Source organism: Rattus norvegicus, chromosome 5 (genome assembly GCF_036323735.1).
Source record: "Rattus norvegicus strain BN/NHsdMcwi chromosome 5, GRCr8, whole genome shotgun sequence".
NCBI classification, from domain to species: domain Eukaryota; kingdom Metazoa; phylum Chordata; class Mammalia; order Rodentia; family Muridae; genus Rattus; species Rattus norvegicus.
In genome coordinates, this window is record NC_086023.1 from 132,591,676 (window position 1) to 132,613,043 (window position 21,368).

At 39.9% G+C, this 21,368-nt stretch overlaps 2 protein-coding genes and 1 pseudogene across 4 annotated transcripts in view; all 3 read left to right on the plus strand.

Annotated features, from left to right (window-relative positions):
* The window catches only part of Skint4 (selection and upkeep of intraepithelial T cells 4), a 201,262-nt gene that overhangs the window by 42,380 nt on the left and 137,514 nt on the right, over positions 1-21,368 (plus strand). The window contains exon 5 of the mRNA XM_039111485.2: positions 1,938-1,964. Within this exon, the coding sequence (XP_038967413.1) occupies positions 1,938-1,964 (27 nt within the window). The remainder of the gene's footprint in view (positions 1-1,937; positions 1,965-21,368) is intronic.
* Positions 13,486-17,258, plus strand: Ankrd13c-ps1 (ankyrin repeat domain 13C, pseudogene 1; annotated as a pseudogene).
* Skint5l (selection and upkeep of intraepithelial T cells 5 like) overlaps positions 15,349-21,368 on the plus strand; it is a 45,522-nt gene continuing 39,502 nt past the window's right edge. For all 3 annotated transcript variants that reach the window (XM_039111176.2, XM_063261326.1, XM_039111175.2), the window contains exons 1-2: positions 15,349-15,476; positions 21,233-21,295. In XM_039111176.2, coding sequence (XP_038967104.2) covers positions 21,235-21,295 — 61 coding nt within the window. In that variant the 5' untranslated portion in view covers positions 15,349-15,476; positions 21,233-21,234. The remainder of the gene's footprint in view (positions 15,477-21,232; positions 21,296-21,368) is intronic.

Here is a 21,368-nt window from a genome sequence, read left to right on the forward strand (position 1 = left end):
TAGAAAAAGGTTTTCAAGAATTTTGAATCCTAATATGTTCTCTAAAACAGACCTGATCTAGATATTTTATTTATAAGCCATATGTCTAGTTTAGACATATCTAATACTATACTAACTTATTCCCCAACTATAATACCCAACTACTTAAAGTTTTTCCAAGCCATGTTGTTCTGGTCTATTGTGACTTCTTCCTCCTCTACTTCCATGCTCTCTTCGTCTGTATCTGTCTCTCACCTTCAATCCCTGACTCCTACCTTTCTCCTCCAGTCTCAACAGTATGATCTCTTCTTTTATTGACAAGTTATAAGTGGGAGTAGGTTCACCTATGTACATGATGGTATGCTCATAACGGGTAACCCCTTTTGAGGAACCAGTATTTGCATTAGAATACAAACAGCATCTGGCCAACTTATTACATTTCCCCTTTTTTGTCCAATTAAAAGAGCTTTTTCTTATATTAGCAAAACTGCACAGTTGGAACTATTTCTAAGTAAGTATAAAAATAATTAAATTCATATTATATATGAATTACATTAGAAATTCTGGCTCGTTCATATGTTGGAATTAGGTTTTTGCCATCTATATTATTTTCATGAATTTGCATTCTCTACCTAAGTCATCTTCTATTCTTAATTATATTATTAAGCTAAGTTAATCTTTTTATATCAAGAAAATTTCCAATGCTGAACAACTTAAGTTTAATTGTGAGATTGTCACTATTTATTCTTTAATTCCATCAGGGATTTGAGAAGGAATTAAATATAACCTGAGTATCCAAGAAGCAAACAGACACAGCTTTGAAACTATAAAAATGGTAGAAACAATGGGTTGCTTGAACAGTACCTAACATTTTTTTATAAAGTTGGAGCATCTAACTTCAGCCTTCTGGCCCAGCACCTGACAGAGCTTAAGTGAAGCAGGAATTATGAAGGACCACCTTACTCTATCTTGGTAGAGCTTAGCAGTTGACTTTCCTGTGTACATTTGTTGTACTTTTTGGATGACATTTTGTCTGCAAATGAAATTAGGAAATTCCTTGCCCAGTGAATAGCTTACCACAGTTCAAGCCTCTCTCCTTGAAGGTATTGATGTTCAATATCTTCTTTGAAGTGGAATGAGGATACTGTCAGGAGCAGATATGTCTTGTAATCAAAAGAACTTTTAATATGAAATAACATTAGATGACATATTCTGTGGCTCTCTGACACTTTTCAAGACCATCTACTTCTATATACATGAATTGACAAACATTCATTATTTTTAGCTATTTGAATAGCTAAATTCAATATTTGAATAGCTTAAAAATATCTTATTATAATTGACAAATATCTGATATGATCATGAGTTTTATTATGTGACTATTAACTTCCATTTCTTAATGAACTTAAACAGTTTGTAATAGCCACTATTAAAATAACTATAATGAGTTGCACTTAAACGAGTTGCATAGGCACAATGCCAATTTTTTTCTTTTTGATTTTTTTATTTACATTTCAAATGTTATCCTGTTTCCTGGTTTCCAATATGTAAAACCTCTATCTAGTATCCCTCCCCTTTCATATATGAGTGTTCCCCCAACCAATCACCCACACCTTCCACCTAAACACCCTGACATTATCCTTCCTTGGGGTGTCCAGCCTTGGCAGGACCAAGGGCTTCTCCCATTGGTGCCCAACAAGGCCATTCTCTGCTACATCTGCAGCTGGAACCATAGGTCTTTCCATGTGTGGACTTTGGGCTGCAGTTTAGTTCTGGGAGCACTGGATGGCTGGTATTGTTTTTATGGGGTTGCAAGGCTCTTCTCCTTCTATCCTTTCTCTAACTCCTCCAATGGGGACCCTGTTCTCAGTTCAATAGTTAGCTGCTAGCTTTTGCCTCTAGACTTCTCATGCTCTGGCAGAGACTCTCAGGAGACAGTTATATCAGGCTCCTCTCAGCATACACTTGTTGGAATCAGCAACATTGTCTGGGTTTGGTGGCTGTATGTATATAGGCTGGATCACCAGTTAGGACAGGCTCTGAATGGCCATACCTTCAGTCACAGCTCCAAACTTTGTCTCCATATCTTCTCCTATGAAGAGTTTTGTTCCCCCTTTTAAGAGAACTGAAACATCCACACTTTGGTCATCCCTCTTTTTGAGTCTCATGTGGTCTGTGGATTGAATTTTGGGTAATACAAGCTTTTGGGCTAATATCTATTTATCAGTGAGTGCACACGTTTTGTGTTTTGTGTGATTTGGTTACCTCATTCAGGATGATATTTTCTAGTTCTGTCCACTTGCCTATGAAGTTTTATGAAGTCATTGTTTTTAATAGCTGTGTAGTATTCCGTTGTGTAGATGTACCACATTTTCTGAATCCATTCCTCTGTTGAAGGTCATCTGGGTTCTTTCCAGCTTCTGGCTATTACAAATAAGATGGCTATGAACATAGAACATGTGTCTTTGTTGTATGTTGGAGCATCATTTGGGTATATACCAGGAGAGGTATACTGGGTCCTCAGGTAGTACTATGTCCAATTGTCTAAGGGACCTCCAGACTGACTTCCAGAGTGATTGTACCAACTTGCAATTCTACCAAAAATGGAGGAGTGTTCCTCTTTCTGCACTTCCTAACCAACATCTTTTGTCACCTGAGTTTTTTTTTTAATCTTAGCCATTCTGACTGGTGTGGGTGGAATCTCAGGGTTGTTTTTATTGCCATTTGCCTGATGACTAAGGATGTTGAATATTTTTTTCAGTACTTGTCACCCATTCAGAATTCCTTACCTGAGAATTCTTTGTTCAGCTCTGTATTCCAGTTTTAACAGGGTTATTTGATTCTCTGGAGTCTAACTTCTTGAGTTTTTCATATATATTGCATATTAACTCTCTATTTGATGGAGGATTGGTAAAGATCTTTTTGCAATCTGTTGGTTTCTGTTTTGTCCTAATAACAGTGTTCTTTGCCTTACAGAAGCTTTGCAATTTTATAAGATCCCATTTGTCTTCTTGATCTTAGAGCCATTTGTGTTCTATTCAGGGAAATTTCCCCAGTGCCCATATGATCGAGGCTCTTCTCTACTTTTTCTTCTATTAGTTTGAGAATATTTGTTTTTATGTGAAGGTCCTCGGTCCACTTGGAGTTGACCTTTTTACAGGGCCATAATAATGGATATATTTGTATTCTCCTACAAACTGACCTCTAGTTGAACCAGCACCATTATTGAAAATGGTATCTTTTTCCACTGGATGGTTTTTGCACATTTTTCAAAGATCAAGTGTCCATGGGTGTGTGTTAATATCTGTCTCTTTGATTCTATTCCACTGATCTACCTGTCTGTCTCTGTACCAATACCATAGATTTTTTTATCACTATTGCTCTATAATACAGTTTGAGGTCAGGGATGGTGCTTTCTCCTAAAGATCTTTTATTGTTGAGGATAGATTTCACTATCCTGGTTTTTGTTATTCCAAATGAATTTGCAAATTGCTCTATCTAACACTATGAAGAATTGAGTTGGGATTTTGATGGAGATTGTCATGAATCTGTAGATTGCTTTTGGAAAGATGGCCATTTTTATAATATTAATCCTGACAATCCATGAGCATGGGAGATCTTTCCATATTCTGAAATATTCTTCAATTTCTTTCTTCAGAAACTTGATGTTCTCATCATGTAAATCTTTCACTTGCTTGGTTAGAGTTACACTGAGCCATTTCATGATATTTGTGAATATTTGAAGCATGTCATTTCCCTAATTTCTTTCTCAGTCTATTTATCTTTGAGTAGAGGAAGGCTACTGAATTGTTTGAGTTAATTTTATATCTAGCCACTTTGCTGAAGTTCTCAGGGTTAGGAGCTCTCTGATGAAATTTTGAGGTCACCTAAGTATACAATTATATCATCTGCAAATAGTGATATTTTGGCATCTTTCTTTCTTTCTAATTTGCCTTTTTTTGACCTACTTTTGTTGACTGATTGCTCTTGCTAGGATTTGGACTACTATGTTGAGCAAGTGAAGAGAGAGTGGGAAGCCTTTTCTAGTCCCTGATTTAGTGGGATTCGTTCAAGTTTCTCTCCATTTAGTTTGATTATGGCTACTGCTTTGCTGTATATTGCTTTTACTATGTTTAGGTATGAGCCTTGAATTCCTGATCTTTCTAAGACTTTTAACATGAAGGGGTGTTGAATTTTGACAAATGCTTTCATAGCATCTAAAGAGATGATCAAGTGGTCTTTTTCTTTGAGTTTGTTTACATAGTGGTTTATGATGATGGATTTTCATATTTTGAAACTTTCCTGTGTCCCTGGGATGAATCCTACTTGATTATGATGGATTATCATTTTGATGAGTTCACAGACTCTATTTGTGAGAATTTTATTTAGTATTTTTGTGTTGATATTCATAAGGGAAATTAGTCGGAAGTTCTCTTTCTTTCTTGAGTCTTTGTGTGGTTTAGGTGTAAGAGTAATTCTGGCTTCATAAAAGGAATTGAGTAGTTTATTTTTCTGATTGTATTTTGTGGAATAGTTTGGACAGTGTTGGATTTTTCTTTTATGAATGGTCTGGTCCTGTGATTTTTGGGGGGGTTTGTTTTGGAGACGCTTAATTAGAGCTTCTATTTCTTTAGCAGTTATGGGATTGTTTAGTTTATCTGATCCTGATTTAAGTTGTCTCCTGGTGTCTGTCTATCAAATTCTCCATTTCATCCAGATTTTCCAGTTTTGTCTAATACAGCTTATTGTAGTAGGATCTGATGATTTTTTTAATTTCCTCAGATTCTGGTGCTATATCTTGCTTTTCATTTCTGATTTTGTTAATTTGAATATTCTCCCTGATTAGTGTGTATAAGAATTTATCTATTTTCTTGATTTTCTCAACAAAACAGCTCCTGGTTTTATTGATTCTTTTTATAGTTCTTTTTATTTCCGTTTGGTTGATTTCATCCCTGTGTTTTACTGCTTTCTAACTTATAGCCCTCTTGGTTTTATTTGCTTCTTTCTGTTCTAGAGCTTTCAGGTGTTCTGTCAGGCTGCTAGTGTCTGCTGTCTCCAGTTTATTTATGGTGGCACTGAGAACTATGAGTTTTCCTTTTAGCACTGCTTCCATTATGCCCATAAGTTATGTCTTCATGCTCATTAAATTAATATGTGTTAATTTCTTTATTTCTTTCTTGACCAAATTATAATTGAGTGGTGTGTTGTTCAACTTCTATATATGTGTGGACTTTCTGTTGTTTTTGTTGTCATTGAAGACCAATCTTAGTACGTAGTGATCTGATAGGATGTATGTGATTATTTGAATCACTTTGTGTCTGTTGTGGCCTGTTGTGTGGCTGATTATATGATCAATTTTGCAGAAGGTAAAATGAGGCGTTGAGAAGAAGGTATATTCTTTTGTTTTAGGATGAAATGTTCTATAAATAGTGGTTAAATCATTTGGTTAATAACTTCTGTTAATTTCTCTATGTCTCTGTTTAATTTCTGTTTCCATGATCTCCACATTAATGAGAGCGGGGTGTTGAAAGCTCCTATTATTGTTGTAGTGCAATTTAAGGTTACTTTTATGAATGTAGGTGTCATTGCATTTGGCTCATAGCTATTTGGGATTGAGAATTCATCTTGGTGGATTTTTCCTCTAATGAATATGAAGTGTCCTTCCTTATACTTTTTGATAACTTTTGGTTGAAAGTTGATTTTATTCAATATGAGAATGGTTATTCCAGCTTGTTTCTTCAGATCATTTGCTTAGAAAGTTGCTTTCTAGACTTTTACTCTGAGGTACTCTCTGTCTTTGTCTTCTAGGTGTGTTTCCTGTATGCAGGAAATGCCGGGTCCTCTTTACATGTCCAGTCTATTAGTCTATGTCTTTTTATTGGGGAATCGTGTCCATTGATGTTAAGAGATATTAAGCAATAGTGATTGTTTTTTTCTGATACTTCCGTTGTTAGAGGTAGAATAATGTTTGTGTGTCTCTATTCTTTTGGTTTTGTTGCAAGGAGATTACTTTCTTGATTTTTCTATGGTGTAGGATCCCTCCTTGTGTTGGAGTTTTTCATCTATTCTCCTTTGTAAGGCTGGATTTGTAGAAAGATATTGTATAAATTGGGTTTTGTCATAGAATATCTTGGTTTTTTACATATATGCTAATTCAGAGTTTTGCTGGATATAGTATTCTGGGCTGGTGTTTGTGTTCTCTTAGTGTCTGTATTACATCTTCTTGAGGCTTCTGGCTTTCATAGTCTCTGATGAGGAGTATGTTGTAAAGTACATAGGTCTGCGGTTATGTTACTTGACCTTTACCCCCTACTGCTTTTAATATTGTTTCTTTTTTATCTTCTGCCTCTGAGATTCTCTCTTCTATCTTTTGTGTTCTGTTGGTCATGCTTTCATCTATGATAACAACTGTATGATATTCGTACAGAGACAGGCAGATAGATAAGTGGAATAGAAACAAAAACCCAGAAATGAACCCACACACCTATGATTACTTGGTCTTTGACAAAGGAGCTAAAACCATCCAATGGAAAAAAGATAGCATTTCAACAAACAGTGCTGGTTCAATTGGAGGTCAGCCTGTAAAAGAATGCTAATTGATCCATTCATATCACCCTGTACATAGTTTAAGTCCAAGTTGACCAAGAACGTCCACATCTAATTGGATATACTCAAACTAATAGAAGAAATGTGGGGAAGAGTCTTGATCACTTGGGCACTGGGGGAAATTTCCACAACAAAACACCAGTGATTTAAGCTCTAAGATCAAGAATCCACAAATGGGACTTCCTAATTCTGCAAAACTTCTGTAAGGCAAAGGACAGTGTTATTAGGACAAATTGGCAACCAAAAGATTGGAAAAATATCTTGAGCTATCTTACATCTCTTAGATGGCTACTGTCCAAATATAGAAAAAAACTCAAGAAATTATACTCCAGAGAGAAAAATACAGACCCTGTGGGAAAGAGACCTCACCGACTGGTCAGGTGGGCACTCCTAAGGCTGCAGAGCGGAAGAGACCACCAACACTGCCCACCCCTGCCCATATCCCTGGCCCAAGAGGAAACTGTATAAGGCCTCTGGGCTCCCGTGGGGGAGGGCCCAGGAGCGGCAGGACCCCTGCCTGAGACAACGCCGGAACCTGAAGGAAACAGACCAGATATAACAGTTCTCTGCACCCAAATCCCGTGGGAGGGAGAGCTAAACCCTCAGAGAGGCAGACACGCCTGGGAAACCAGAAGAGACTGCTCTCTGCACAAACATCTCGGACGCCAGAGGAAAACACCAAAGGCCATCTGGAACCCTGGTGCACTGAAGCTCCCAGAAGGGGTGGCTCATATCTTCCTGGTTGCTGCCGCTGCAGAGAGCCCATGGGCAGCACCCCACGAGCGAACTTGAGCCTCGGGACCACAGGTAAGACCAACTTGTCTGCTGCAAGAAAGCTGCCTGGTGAAATCGGGACACAGAGGCAGAATTCCTCTAGGACCGGGCAAGTCCTGTGTTTACTGGAAGTCCCACACCCGCGGATCCCTGCCCGCAGCAGCTCTCTGCTCCCAGAACCCATGGGAAAGAGACCTCACCGCCTGGTCAGGTGGGCACTCCTAAGGCTGCAGAGCGGAAGAGACCACCAACACTGCCCACCCCTGCCCACATCCCTGGCCCAAGAGGAAACTGTATAAGGCCTCTGGGCTCCCGTGGGGGAGGGCCCAAGAGCAGCAGGACCCTTGCCTGAGACACCGCCGGAACCTGAAGGAAACAGACCGGATAAACAGTTCTCTGCACCCAAATCCCGTGGGAGGGAGAGCTAAACCCTCAGAGAGGCAGACACGCCTGGGAAACCAGAAGAGACTGCACTCTGCATACACATCTCGGACAACAGAGGAAAACACAAAAGGCCATCTGGAACCCTGGTGCACTGAAGCTCCCGGAAGGGGTGGCGCATATCTTCCTGGTTGCTGCCGCTGCAGAGAGCCCGAGGGCAGCACCCCACGAGCAAACTTGAGCCTCCGGACCACAGGTAAGACCAACTTTTCTGCTGCAAGAAAGCTTCCTGGTGAACTCACGACACAGGCCCACAGGAACAGCTGAAGACCTGTAGAGAGGAAAACCTACACGCCCGAAAGCAGAACACTCTGTCCCCTGAACTGACTGAAAGAGAGGAAACAGGTTTACAGCACTCCTGACACACAGGCTTATAGGACAGTTTAGCCACTGTCAGAAACAGCAGAACAAAGTAACACTAGAGATAATCTGATGGTGAGAGGCAAGCAGAGGAACCCAAGCAACAGAAACCAAGACTACATGGAATCATCGGAGCCCAATTCTCCCACCAAAAAAACATGGAATATCCAAACACACCAGAAAAGCAAGATCTTGTTTCAAAATCATATTTGATCATGATGCTGGAGGACTTCAAGAAAGACATGAAGAACTCCCTTAGGGAAACACAGGAAAACATTAATAAACAAGTAGAAGCCTACAGAGAGGAATCGCAAAAATCCCTGAAAGAATCGCAAAAATCCCTGAAAGAATTCCAGGAAAGCACAATCAAACAGTTGAAGGAATTAAAAATGGAAATAGAAGCAATCAAGAAAGAACACATGGAAACAACCCTGGATATAGAAAACCAATGGAAGAGACAAGGAGCTGTAGATACAAGCCTCATCAACAGAATACAAGAGATGGAAGAGAGAATCTCAGGAGCAGAAGATTCCATAGAAATCATTGACTCAACTGTCAAAGATAATGTAAAGCGGAAAAAGCTACTGCTCCAAAACATACAGGAAATCCAGGACTCAATGAGAAGATCAAACCTAAGGATAATAGGTATAGAAGAGAGTGAAGACTCCCAGCTCAAAGGACCAGTAAATATCTTCAACAAAATCATAGAAGAAAACTTCCCTAACCTAAAAAAAGAGATACCCATAGGCATACAAGAAGCCTACAGAACTCCAAATAGATTGGACCAGAAAAGAAACTCCTCCCGTCACATAATAGTCAAAACAACAAACGCACAAAATAAAGAAAGAATATTAAAAGCAGTAAGGGAAAAAGGTCAAGTAACATATAAAGGCAGACCTATCAGAATCACACCAGACTTCTCGCCAGAAACTATGATGGCCAGAAGATCCTGGACTGATGTCATACAGACCCTAAGAGAACACAAATGCCAGCCCAGGTTACTGTATCCTGCAAAATTCTCAATTAACATAGATGGAGAAACAAAGATATTCCATGACAAAACCAAATTTACACAATATCTTTCTACAAATCCAGCACTACAAAGGATAATAAATGGTAAAGCCCAACATAAGGAGGCAAGCTATACCCTAGAAGAAGCAAGAAACTAATTGTCTTGGCAACAAAAAAAAAAAAAGAGAGAATGAAAGCACAAAAACATAACCTCACATTCAAATATGAATATAACAGGAAACAATAATCACTATTCCTTAATATCTCTCAACATCAATGGCCTCAACTCCCCAATAAAAAGACATAGATTAACAAACTGGATATGCAACGAGGACCCTGCATTCTGCTGCCTACAGGAAACACACCTCAGAGACAAAGACAGACACTACCTCAGAGTGAAAGGCTGGAAAACAACTTTCCAAGCAAATGGTCAGAAGAAGCAAGCTGGAGTAGCCATTCTAATATCAAATAAAATGAATTTTCAACTAAAAGTCATCAAAAAAGATAAGGAAGGACACTTCATATTCATCAAAGGAAAAATCCACCAAGATGAACTCTCAATCCTAAATATCTATGCCCCAAATACAAGGGCACCTACATATGTAAAAGAAACCTTACTAAAGCTCAAAACACACATTGCACCTCACACAATAATAGTGGGAGATTTCAAAACCCCACTCTCATCAATGGACAGATCATGGAAACAGAAATTAAACAGAGATGTAGACAAAGAGAAGTCATGAGCCAAATAGACTTAACGGATATTTATAGAACATTCTATCCTAAAGCAAAAGGATATAACTTCTTCTCAGCTCCTCATGGTACTTTCTCCAAAATTGACCATATATTTGGTCAAAAAACGGGCCTCAACAGGTACAGAAAGATAGAAATAATCCCATGCATGCTATCGGACAACCACGGCCTAAAACTGGTCTTCAATAACAAACAAGGAAGAATGCCCACATATACGTGGAAATTGAACAATGCTCTACTCAATGATAACCTGGTCAAGGAAGAAATAAAGAAAGAAATTAAAAACTTTTTAGAATTTAATGAAAATGAAGGTACAACATACCCAAACTTATGGGACACAATGAAAGCTGTGCTACGAGGAAAACTCATAGCGCTGAGTGCCTGCAGAAAGAAACAGGAAAGAGCATATGTCAGCAGCTTGACAGCACACCTAAAAGCTCTAGAACAAAAAGAAGCAAATACACCCAGGAGGAGTAGAAGGCAGGAAATAATCAAACTCAGAGCTGAAATCAACCAAGTAGAAACAAAAAGGACCATAGAAAGAATCAACAGAACCAAAGGTTGGTTCTTTGAGAAAATCAACAAGATAGATAAACCCTTAGCCAGACTAACGAGAGGACACAGAGAGTGTGTCCAAATTAACAAAATCAGAAATGAAAAGGGAGACATAACAACAGATTCAGAGGAAATTCAAAAAATCATCAGATCTTACTATAAAAACCTATATTCAACAAAACTTGAAAATCTTCAGGAAATGGACAATTTCCTAGACAGATACCAGGTACCGAAGTTAAATCAGGAACAGATAAACCAGTTAAACAACCCCATAACTCCTAAGGAAATAGAAGCAGTCATTAAAGGTCTCCCAACCAAAAAGAGCCCAGGTCCAGACAGGTTTAGTGCAGAATTCTATCAAACCTTCATAGAAGACCTCATACCAATATTATCCAAACTATTCCACAAAATTGAAACAGATGGATCACTACCGAATACCTTCTACGAAGCCACAATTACTCTTATACCTAAACCACACAAAGACACAACAAAGAAAGAGAACTTCAGACCAATTTCCCTTATGAATATCGACGCAAAAATACTCAACAAAATTCTGGCAAACCGAATCCAAGAGCACATCAAAACAATCATCCACCATGACCAAGTAGGCTTCATCCCCGGCATGCAGGGATGGTTTAATATACGGAAAACCATCAACGTGATCCATTATATAAACAAACTGAAAGAACAAAACCACATGATCATTTCATTAGATGCTGAGAAAGCATTTGACAAAATTCAACACTCCTTCATGATAAAAGTCCTGGAAAGAATAGGAATTCAAGGCCCATACCTGAACATAGTAAAAGCCATATACAGCAAACCAGTTGCTAACATTAAACTAAATGGAGAGAAACTTGAAGCAATCCCACTAAAATCAGGGACTAGACAAGGCTGCCCACTCTCTCCCTACTTATTCAATATAGTTCTTGAAGTTCTAGCCAGAGCTATCAGACAACAAAAGGAGGTCAAGGGGATACAGATCGGAAAAGAAGAGGTCAAAATATCACTATTTGCAGATGATATGATAGTATATTTAAGTTATCCCAAAAGTTCCACCAGAGAACTACTAAAGCTGATAAACAACTTCAGCAAAGTGGCTGGTTATAAAATTAACTCAAATAAATCATTTGCCTTCCTCTATACAAAAGAGAAACAAGCCGAGAAAGAAATTAGGGAAACGACACCCTTCATAATAGACCCAAATAATATAAAGTACCTCGGTGTGACTTTAACAAAGCAAGTAAAAGATCTGTACAATAAGAACTTCAATACACTGAAGAAGGAAATTGAAGAAGACCTCAGAAGATGGAAAGATCTCCCATGCTCATGGATTGGCAGGATTAATATAGTAAAAATGGCCATTTTACCAAAAGCGATCTACAGATTCAATGCAATTCCCATCAAAATACCAATCCAATTCTTCAAAGAGTTAGACAGAACAATTTGCAAATTCATCTGGAATAACAAAAAACCCAGGATAGCGAAAGCTATCCTCAACAATAAAAGGACTTCAGGGGGAATCACTATCCCTGAACTCAAGCAGTATTACAGAGCAATAGTGATAAAAACTGCATGGTATTGGTACAGAGACAGACAGATAGGCCAATGGAATAGAATTGAAGACCCAGAAATGAACCCACACACCTATGGTCACTTGATTTTTGACAAAGGAGCCAAAACCATCCAATGGAAAAAAGATAGCATTTTCAGCAAATGGTGCTGGTTCAACTGGAGGGCAACATGTAGAAGAATGCAGATCGATCCATGCTTATCACCCTGTACAAAGCTTAAGTCCAAGTGGATCAAGGACCTCCACATCAAACCAGACACACTCAAACTAATAGAAGAAAATGTAGGGAAGCATCTGGAACACATGGGCACTGGAAAAAATTTCCTGAACAAAACACCAATGGCTTACGCTCTAAGATCAAGAATCGACAAATGGGATCTCATAAAACTGCAAAGCTTCTGTAAGGCAAAGGACACTGTGGTTAGGACAAAACGGCAACCAACAGATTGGGAAAAGATCTTTACCAATCCTACAACAGATAGAGGCCTTATATCCAAAATATACAAAGAACTCACGAAGTTAGACCGCAGGGAAACAAATAACCCTATTAAAAATGGGGCTCAGAGCTAAACAAAGAATTCACAGCTGAGGAATGCCGAATGGCTGAGAAACACCTAAAGAAATGTTCAACATCTTTAGTCATAAGGGAAACGCAAATCAAAACAACCCTGAGATTTCACCTCACACCAGTGAGAATGGCTAAGATCAAAAACTCAGGGGACAACAGATGCTGGCAAGGATGTGGAGAAAGAGGAACACTCCTCCATTGTTGGTGGGATTGCAAACTGGTACAACCATTCTGGAAATCAGTCTGGAGGATCCTCAGAAAATTGGACATTGAACTGCCTGAGGATCCATCTATACCTCTCTTGGGCATATACCCAAAAGATGCCCCAACATATAAAAAAGACATGTGCTCCACTACGTTCATTGCAGCCTTATTTATAATAGCCAGAAGCTGGAAAGAACCCAGATGCCCTTCAACAGAGGAATGGATACAGAAAATGTGGTACATCTACACAATGGAATATTACTCAGCTATCAAAAACAACGAGTTTATGAAATTCGTAGGCAAATGGTTGGAACTGGAAAACATCATCCTGAGTGAGCTAACCCAATCACAGAAAGACATACATGGGGTCTTCCAATGTCTCTCTGAGGGAGGTTCACAAACAGGGTTTCAGCCTTTAAGCTAGAGTTTGTAACTGCTGTTGACCTCCTTCTTTGCAAAGGCCCAGAGCACCAGTTTAGAGTTCTGAGCCTTGGGTCTCCAACCGCAGGGCCCGCCCCAGCGTGGAACTCTGTGCGAGGGGAGCGCGGGCGCTGGCCGGACACAGACACGAGCGCAGGAGAGGCCAGCTAATACTCCTCGGCGTTTCCTTCGGAGCTCTCGCGAGAGGAGCCAAGGGAAGATGGCTGCGCCGGGTCTTTCAGAGTGAGGAGGCGGCGGCGGCGCCCCGCGTCGTGTGTTCGCGGGCTCTTGAGCTGCGGCTTTCCTCGTCTGAGAAGAGGGCCGCCGCCTCCGGGAGATGCGCGTGTCGCGGACCCGCGGTCGCCCCAGGAGTTCATGCTGCGTGCGAGGCTCGCGGCCGCCGCTCTAATCGCCCGGCGTCGCCGCCGCGCCGGCTCGGCCCGCGGTGAGCCTCCCGGACCCTGTCCCGCGCGCCGCGGCGGCGATGACCGGGGAGAAGATCCTCTCCCTGCGGAGGGACCACAAACCCAGCAAAGAGGACGGGGACGTGCTGGAGCCCTGCGAGGAGGAGGCGACGGCCGCGCTCGGCGGCGCCTTCACCGGGGGCAGAAGCGGAGCAGGCGGCAGCGGCAAGGGCGGCAAGGCCTGCCATAAGATCTTCAGCCACCACCACCGGCTGCAGCTGAAGGCGCCCGCTGCGCCCGGCCCCGGCATTCCGGCCCCGCCGCAGCACAACGCAGTGACTGCCACCTGCCCGGCTCCGGCCTGCCTGGGCAGTAACCCGGTTGTGGTGGCTGACGGAGGCAGCTGCCCCTCGCTCTACCCGGTGCACGAGTGCGTCTTTAAGGGGGACGTGAGGAGACTGTCCTCGCTTATCCGCACGCACAATATCGGACAGAAAGATAATCACGGAAACACTCCTTTACATCTTGCTGTGATGTTAGGAAATAAAGAATGTGCACATTTACTGTTGGCTCACAATGCTCCAGTAAAGGTGAAAAATGCTCAGGGATGGAGCCCTCTGGCGGAAGCCATCAGCTATGGAGACAGACAGATGATCACAGCTCTTCTAAGGAAACTCAAGCAGCAATCTAGGGAGAGTGTTGGAGAAAAACGACCTCGGTTGTTAAAAGCCCTAAAAGAGTTAGGTGACTTTTACCTAGAACTTCACTGGGATTTTCAAAGCTGGGTGCCTTTGCTTTCCCGAATTCTGCCTTCTGATGCCTGTAAAATATACAAGCAAGGTATCAATATCAGGCTTGACACAACTCTCATAGACTTTACTGACATGAAGTGCCAACGAGGGGACCTGAGCTTCATCTTCAGTGGGGATGCTGCACCCTCTGAGTCTTTTGTAGTGTTAGACAATGAACAAAAAGTTTATCAGCGAATACACCATGAGGAGTCAGAGATGGAAACAGAAGAGGAAGTTGATATTTTAATGAGCAGCGATATTTATTCTGCAACTTTATCAACCAAATCAATTTCTTTCACACGTGCCCAAACTGGATGGCTTTTTCGGGAAGATAAAACAGAAAGAGTAGGAAACTTTTTGGCAGACTTTTATCTGGTGAATGGACTTGTTCTAGAATCAAGGAAAAGAAGAGAGCACCTTAGCGAGGAGGACATTCTGCGGAATAAGGCCATCATGGAGAGCCTGAGCAAAGGTGGGAGCCTGACGGAGCAGAACTTTGAGGGCACCACACCTGGGCAGAGAACTGGTGTGCAAAGAGAGCAAGAAGACATTTAAAGCCACTGTAGCCATGAGCCAGGAATTTCCTCTGGGAATTGAGTCATTATTGAATGTTCTAGAAGTAATAGCACCCTTCAAGCACTTTAACAAGCTTAGAGAATTTGTTCAAATGAAGCTTCCTCCTGGCTTTCCTGTAAAATTAGATATACCCGTGTTTCCCACGATCACAGCCACTGTGACTTTTCAGGAATTCCGATGTGATGAGTTTGATGGGTCCATCTTTGCCATCCCTGAAGACTACAAGGAAGACCCAAGTCGTTTTCCTGACCTTTAGCTGACCCCGAAGAGCAAGAGGCTTCAGGTGGCAGGGATGACCTTCCTTCAGCAGCGAGAACACATCAGTGATGTGATGAAAAACTGACCTCTAATGAAACATCCACAGCTTCCTGATGTGCCATTCATTCCTCTTTTTAAAGTCACTTCCTGTCTGTACTAGTTTGACACTCAGTGACCCCGAGACCTTCCTATGTAAAGCAGCTGTGAGTGCTGTGATTTGTTTTTAAAGATTTTTACACTTCTTGTTGAAATATATATCATATGAATATATCTATAGCTATATCTAAAACACTCCTGGACCATTAACGTCAATTCCGTGTCTTAAGAGATATGAAGCCCTTTGAAATGCGTCACCTCTATCAGGTGGCATGTATAAATGTTCCTTTAAACTATGTTTTCATCATCAAGTATAGTTCTGTAATTTGAATGTTTAATCAACTAGAAGGAATGCAGTTTTCTGAGGTGAACAGAGCAGTGGTAACTATTGAACAGTTGCATTTACAGCCTGTTGCAATACATTCCGAGGGAACACTCCTGCAGGGAATGCGGTGGCCCCACCCCGCCCCCACCCCAGCACCTTGATAACAGTTGCATTTACAGCTGCAGTGCATCCCAAGGGAGTGCTCCCTGCAGGGGATGCGGTGCCCCCAGCACCTTCATACAGCTCACCGTGGTGCTCTTTGTTTCACCTGAATCCTTTTTCAGTGGAAACTGTTTGTTACTGATCTTCCTTTCATAGAACCTCAATTTTTTTCCTAAACTTGAGTTTAAAGGTCCTTGTTCTGTTGATAGGTACGGTAACATGCTTACAGCTAGCCCTCTCCTAAGTATCAGCACTTTAAACAAATTCCAAATTTTTAAACTTGCTTCCTAGTAAGTGCACGTAAGTCAGATTATTTTTAATGGAATATGGATGCATTGGTGTCAATTTTAAAAAACAAAACAAAACAAAGCAACGTATTTTGGACAATTATATATGTAACGCTTTCAAAATAAGGTAAAAACATTTTATATGCTACAATATATTTGTTATAGGCTAAAAGTCCAGAAACACCTGATTGAAAGTTCATTTTTTTCTTTTAAGTCACAGGAAAATAACTATTGATTTGTCTCCAGAGTATTAAAATCATGCATTACTCATTTTTGCACCTAAAATTTGTCATATTTATTACAAGATGGTTTAAAGAACCAAGAGTGAAAATAAATTAGAATAATGTTCAAATCATAACAGTATCATGTTGTATTAAAGACTTAGCTAAATGTTTGTGTCCTGATGAGATGTGTCATGGATGCACCTGTCAGGTTGTTATAGAATGTTTAAACTTTGACCAAGACTTTTATTGAAAGATGACTTATTTAAAAATCCAAAGTGTCAGCCGTAAGATATTTATCTCTTTACAGTTGCATCTCAGATAGTGATACCACCTGGCATATGTTGACATTTTATTTTTTATAAAAATGATTGCATTCAAAAAAATCAAAGCCCTAATCACTCCAGTAAGTGATCTGTTCAGTTTTAAGAACTGAGAAGCCCAAAGCTAGCATGATGGAATGGAAGTTGTCCCTGCCAGACAGTGGCTGATCCAGCGACTTAGCTACTCAATTAATTCTGTTGTCAGTCATGAGGTCCAAGGTTCTGAAAGGCAGTGATCACTGTTGCTTTACGCTCCTTGGCTCGAACATAAATGAAAAAATGATAAATTTGCAGCTTGGGATTTAGAATTTCTTAACATGTGAATATTTTGCTGGGTTACACTGGAGATAGGACTGCTGAAAATTGTTGCACTGGATTGTACTACTGAAAATTGTTGCACTGGATTGTTTTGACTTCAATTTTTCTTTAATGAATAGTAGAATCAGATTGTCCATTCCAAAATGTTTTTTCCTCTGATCACAAAGAACAAGTGTATCTCTTATGATGGTGGGAAAAAAGGAGTTAATTAATGCAAATAAACTTTTCACAATATTAAAAAAAAAAAAAGAAAGACATACATGGTATGCACTCATTGATAAGTGGCTATTAGCCCAAATGCTTGAATTACCCTAGATGCCTAGAACAAATGAAACTCAAGACGGATGATCAAAATGTGAATGCTTCACTCCTTCTTTAAAAGGGGAACAAGAATACCCTTGGCAGGGAAGAGAGAGGCAAAGATTAAAACAGAGACTGAAGGAACACCCATTCAGAGCCTGCCCCACATGTGGCCCATACATATACAGCCACCCAATTAGACAAGATGGATGAAGCAAAGAAGTGCAGACCGACAGGAGCCGGATGTAGATCGCTCCTGAGAGACACAGCCAGAATACAGCAAATACAGAGGCGAATACCAGCAGCAAACCACTGAACTGAGAATAGGACCCCCGTTGAAGGAATCAGAGAAAGAACTGGAAGAGCTTGAAGGGGCTCGAGACCCCATATGTACAACAATGTCAAGCAACCAGAGCTTCCAGGGACTAAACCACTACCTAAAGACTATACATGGACTGACCCTGGACTCTGACCTCATAGGTAGCAATGAATATCCTAGTAAGAGCACCAGTGGAAGGGGAAGCCCTGGGTCCTGCTAAGACTGAACCCCCAGTGAACTAGATTGGTGGGGGGAGGGCGGCAATGGGGGGAGGGGAACACCCATAAGGAAGTGGAGGGGGGAGGGGGATGTTTGCCCGGATACCGGGAAAGGGAATAATACTCGAAATGTATATAAGAAATACTCAAGTTAATTAAAAAAAAAAAAAAAGAAAAAAATTTGGGACAGAGCTAAACAAAGAATTCTCAGCTGAGGAATATCAGATGGCCAAGAAGCACCTAAAGAAATGTTCAACATTCTTGGTTATCAGGGAATGCAATCTAAACAACCCTGAGATACCACCTCACACCAGTCAGAATGGCTAAGATCAAAAACACTTGTGACAACTGATACTGGCAATGATGTGGATAAAAATGAACATTTCTCCATTTTTGGTGGGATTGTCAACTGGTACAACCACTCTTGAAATAAGTCTGTCAGTTCCTCTGCATATTGGACATTGCAATACCTGAGGACCCACCTATACCTCTCCTGGGCATATACCCAAAATTTGCTCCAATGTATAACAAAGAATTTAAAATACTTCTCTTTCTACCCATAGAGTACTTCTGCTCTAGGAAAATCTGTCTTTTCCAGGCACTGTAAAAATGTCGAATCATAAGAGACCAATTTCCTGAAAACAAGATAATTTTGTTTTAACGTAGTAATTTAATCGTCAACCACAAAAAGTGATAGATATAAACCATCTAGAAGTAGAGATATTGTCATAAAATTTCATCAAATTGATATAAGAACTGAATGAAGTGGGGGAGAGTTGTTCTTATCTTTAAGAAAACACATTACTTCCTACTTCACTTTCATGTGAAACCCCTAATACTTATTAAGAAAAAAATTAAAATGGTCAGGAAGCACGCATTACTTAGTGATCTTCTGATTCTCATTCCTGTTATTGTCTATAAAAACAATAAAAAATCTGGCATAATGATCTTTCATGGAACTTGTCTGTAAGTTGAACACAGTGTAGTGAGAATTCTAGAATTTTGGTTTTATTAACCAACATAATATTTGATAAGAACATGATTTTGTTTTTCTCTGGTATGGAGATATTAGGTTGCTTTACAGTATCCAAAGCAATTGATTATCATTTTCCCTATGCTCTAGAAGGGGAGTGATTTTTCAGCTGCAAATGGAATCTGCAAATATATGACATTTACAGTTATGGGAACTTTTCAGAGAACATATAAATTCTATGTCTCTGAGTAAGAGGTGGTTTTGGTTGTCCATTGTTGGGTTTTTAGATCTTGGTTGTGCTTATTTAACATTCATGCTTAAGAAAAAGAAGAAGAAAATAAATTAGATTACAGTTTCTTCTTCTTTGCTCTCAAAGTTTTGTACTTTTCTGTCTTCTGTCTGTTATTAGACTGAATATTTAGTGAATAAAAGAGGGGTGGAGGACGATGAAAGAAAGAATATTCCACAAAGCAGAAAAGACCAGCTACAAGTAAGGTTTGGAAAATGAGAGAGGTTGAAAGAAAGAAAAACCCATAAATGAGCCAAGACAAGCTACAAGAGGCACCAGAATTTGTGTATAGGCAAAAAGGAAAATTTGATGTCAAATGCCACAGGCAGGGAAAGAAAGATGCATTTTTTAAAACAAGAAAACAGAAAACGTTAATTATGTCTGCTGTTGATGAGATATTATCTGCTCAGCTCACAGAAGGGGATTTTCTGTATTTTCTTTACTTCCTTACAGGTTCTGTTTGAAACAAGGAGTTGGAAGAAAAGCTGAGCAGTTGTAAATTGGTGGTGAGAAATAGAGTGGTCTGAGAAGCAAAACATGACTGAAATGGGAAAACTAATGGGGTCACTCTATTCTTTTATTTCTCAAAGGAGGGCAGAGTTTCCTAAGGATGTGGAGACATTTGCTTTCCTATTTGAAATGTCAGGGAAGTGAGGAACATGAGAAAAGAAAGAGCAAAACAGGTTGGTCTTTGTGATGGAGCTATCTTATAGGAGTTTCTCACAGAAAGAAGGAAGAAAACTCTGCTGCAGGCTGGTGGCTAAGAGACAGACTGAAAAAGGAGGAAAATGTGAAACAAAAATCCTGTTTAAAAAGAAAGGGATAAACTTATCTCAACCTTGCTAACAGAGTTAGAGGAGGGTCAAACTGGGGTTACAATATCACCATCAGCTTTCATAGCAGTTATATCCTTATGTGGGAGCATATGCCTGCTGATTGTGTGAAAAAAGCTATGATGACATAGGATAGAATTATATAGAAAGGCTAGATTAAGACTTTTGAAAGAGACACCATGATTCCCTATGGGGTGGACTTGCCTTAACTGAAACAAATTATAAATAACTTGGTAATATACCACTAGCGTGAAAAGGATTAGAAACAGCAGTACAAGAGGCTAGTTTGCATTTGTAATGATTAACATGGCAACCAGACAAAATTGCTCTACCATGAAGTAGAACAAGGAAATGAAGATACTCAGAGAGCATTTGCTAGGTGAAAGTCAGTACTCTTAAAGTTTTGATACAATTTGATCATGGTAAAATACAAAGAACAATTTAGCTTTGCATGTTTAAGATCTCAGAGAAAAAGTTCTGGAACAAGGAAAAGTTATACCTTATTTACAAAGATTATACAAATTCTGGAGAAAGCTTCATTAATTTTAAATTGATATTGGTCTCAGGGATGAAAAAACTCACATGAAAACCAGATACAAGGCAAGTTTCTATGGGGAACTTGGTGCTTAAATGTGAATACCTTACAAAATACAAGATCTTAGACCATTAAAGACCCAGACAGTGCCTAAGGAGGAGTAAAAAGGGATACAAGTGGTATTGAATCTGATATGTCTCATGCTAATACACAAGTTCTACCTATACCGAGAGATCTATGATGTCTACATGCCTAGTGATCAATTACAGGAAACATGGTCATATGCAACAATTTTGTGAAAAAGCCATTATAGGTCTCTGGACTCAAAATGCTTGGTGATTTAAGTGTGGAAAATTTGGGCATTTGTAACAAAATTGTGAACAAGGCATTCTTAAGAGAGATGGTACTCCTAGGTATAAATCCTAGGTATAAAGGTTACCCTTTCAGGAGTGTTCATTTGATGAGGCAAGGGTTACAAAGAGAACAAAGTGTATAGGTGCAAGAGAGACACCCAAGGTCTTTTCCTGACATAAGAAAATGAAATGTGAGCCTAGCAGGAGGCCACACAGCAAAAACAATAGCCCATTTTCTTCTTGTCAGCCAGAAAGGAATAGATAGGCAAAACAAGCTTTATGAATTAATGCAAATCTTGTGTACTACTTTATTCAGTACAGTTTATAATAGATAAGCATCTTACTCTACAGCCCCCAAACTCAATGTTATAAAAGTAACTCAATAAATTTATGTTCTTTTCCCATAGGAATGAATAATGTGCTGGTGGAAATGATTCAAAGAATTGTTCCAAGTTCCAGGGAGAATCCAGGTATGATCAATGAAGATGGCAAAAGAGAAATTAAACCAATTGTGTAGAGATACAATTTAATACCTCCAGTAGA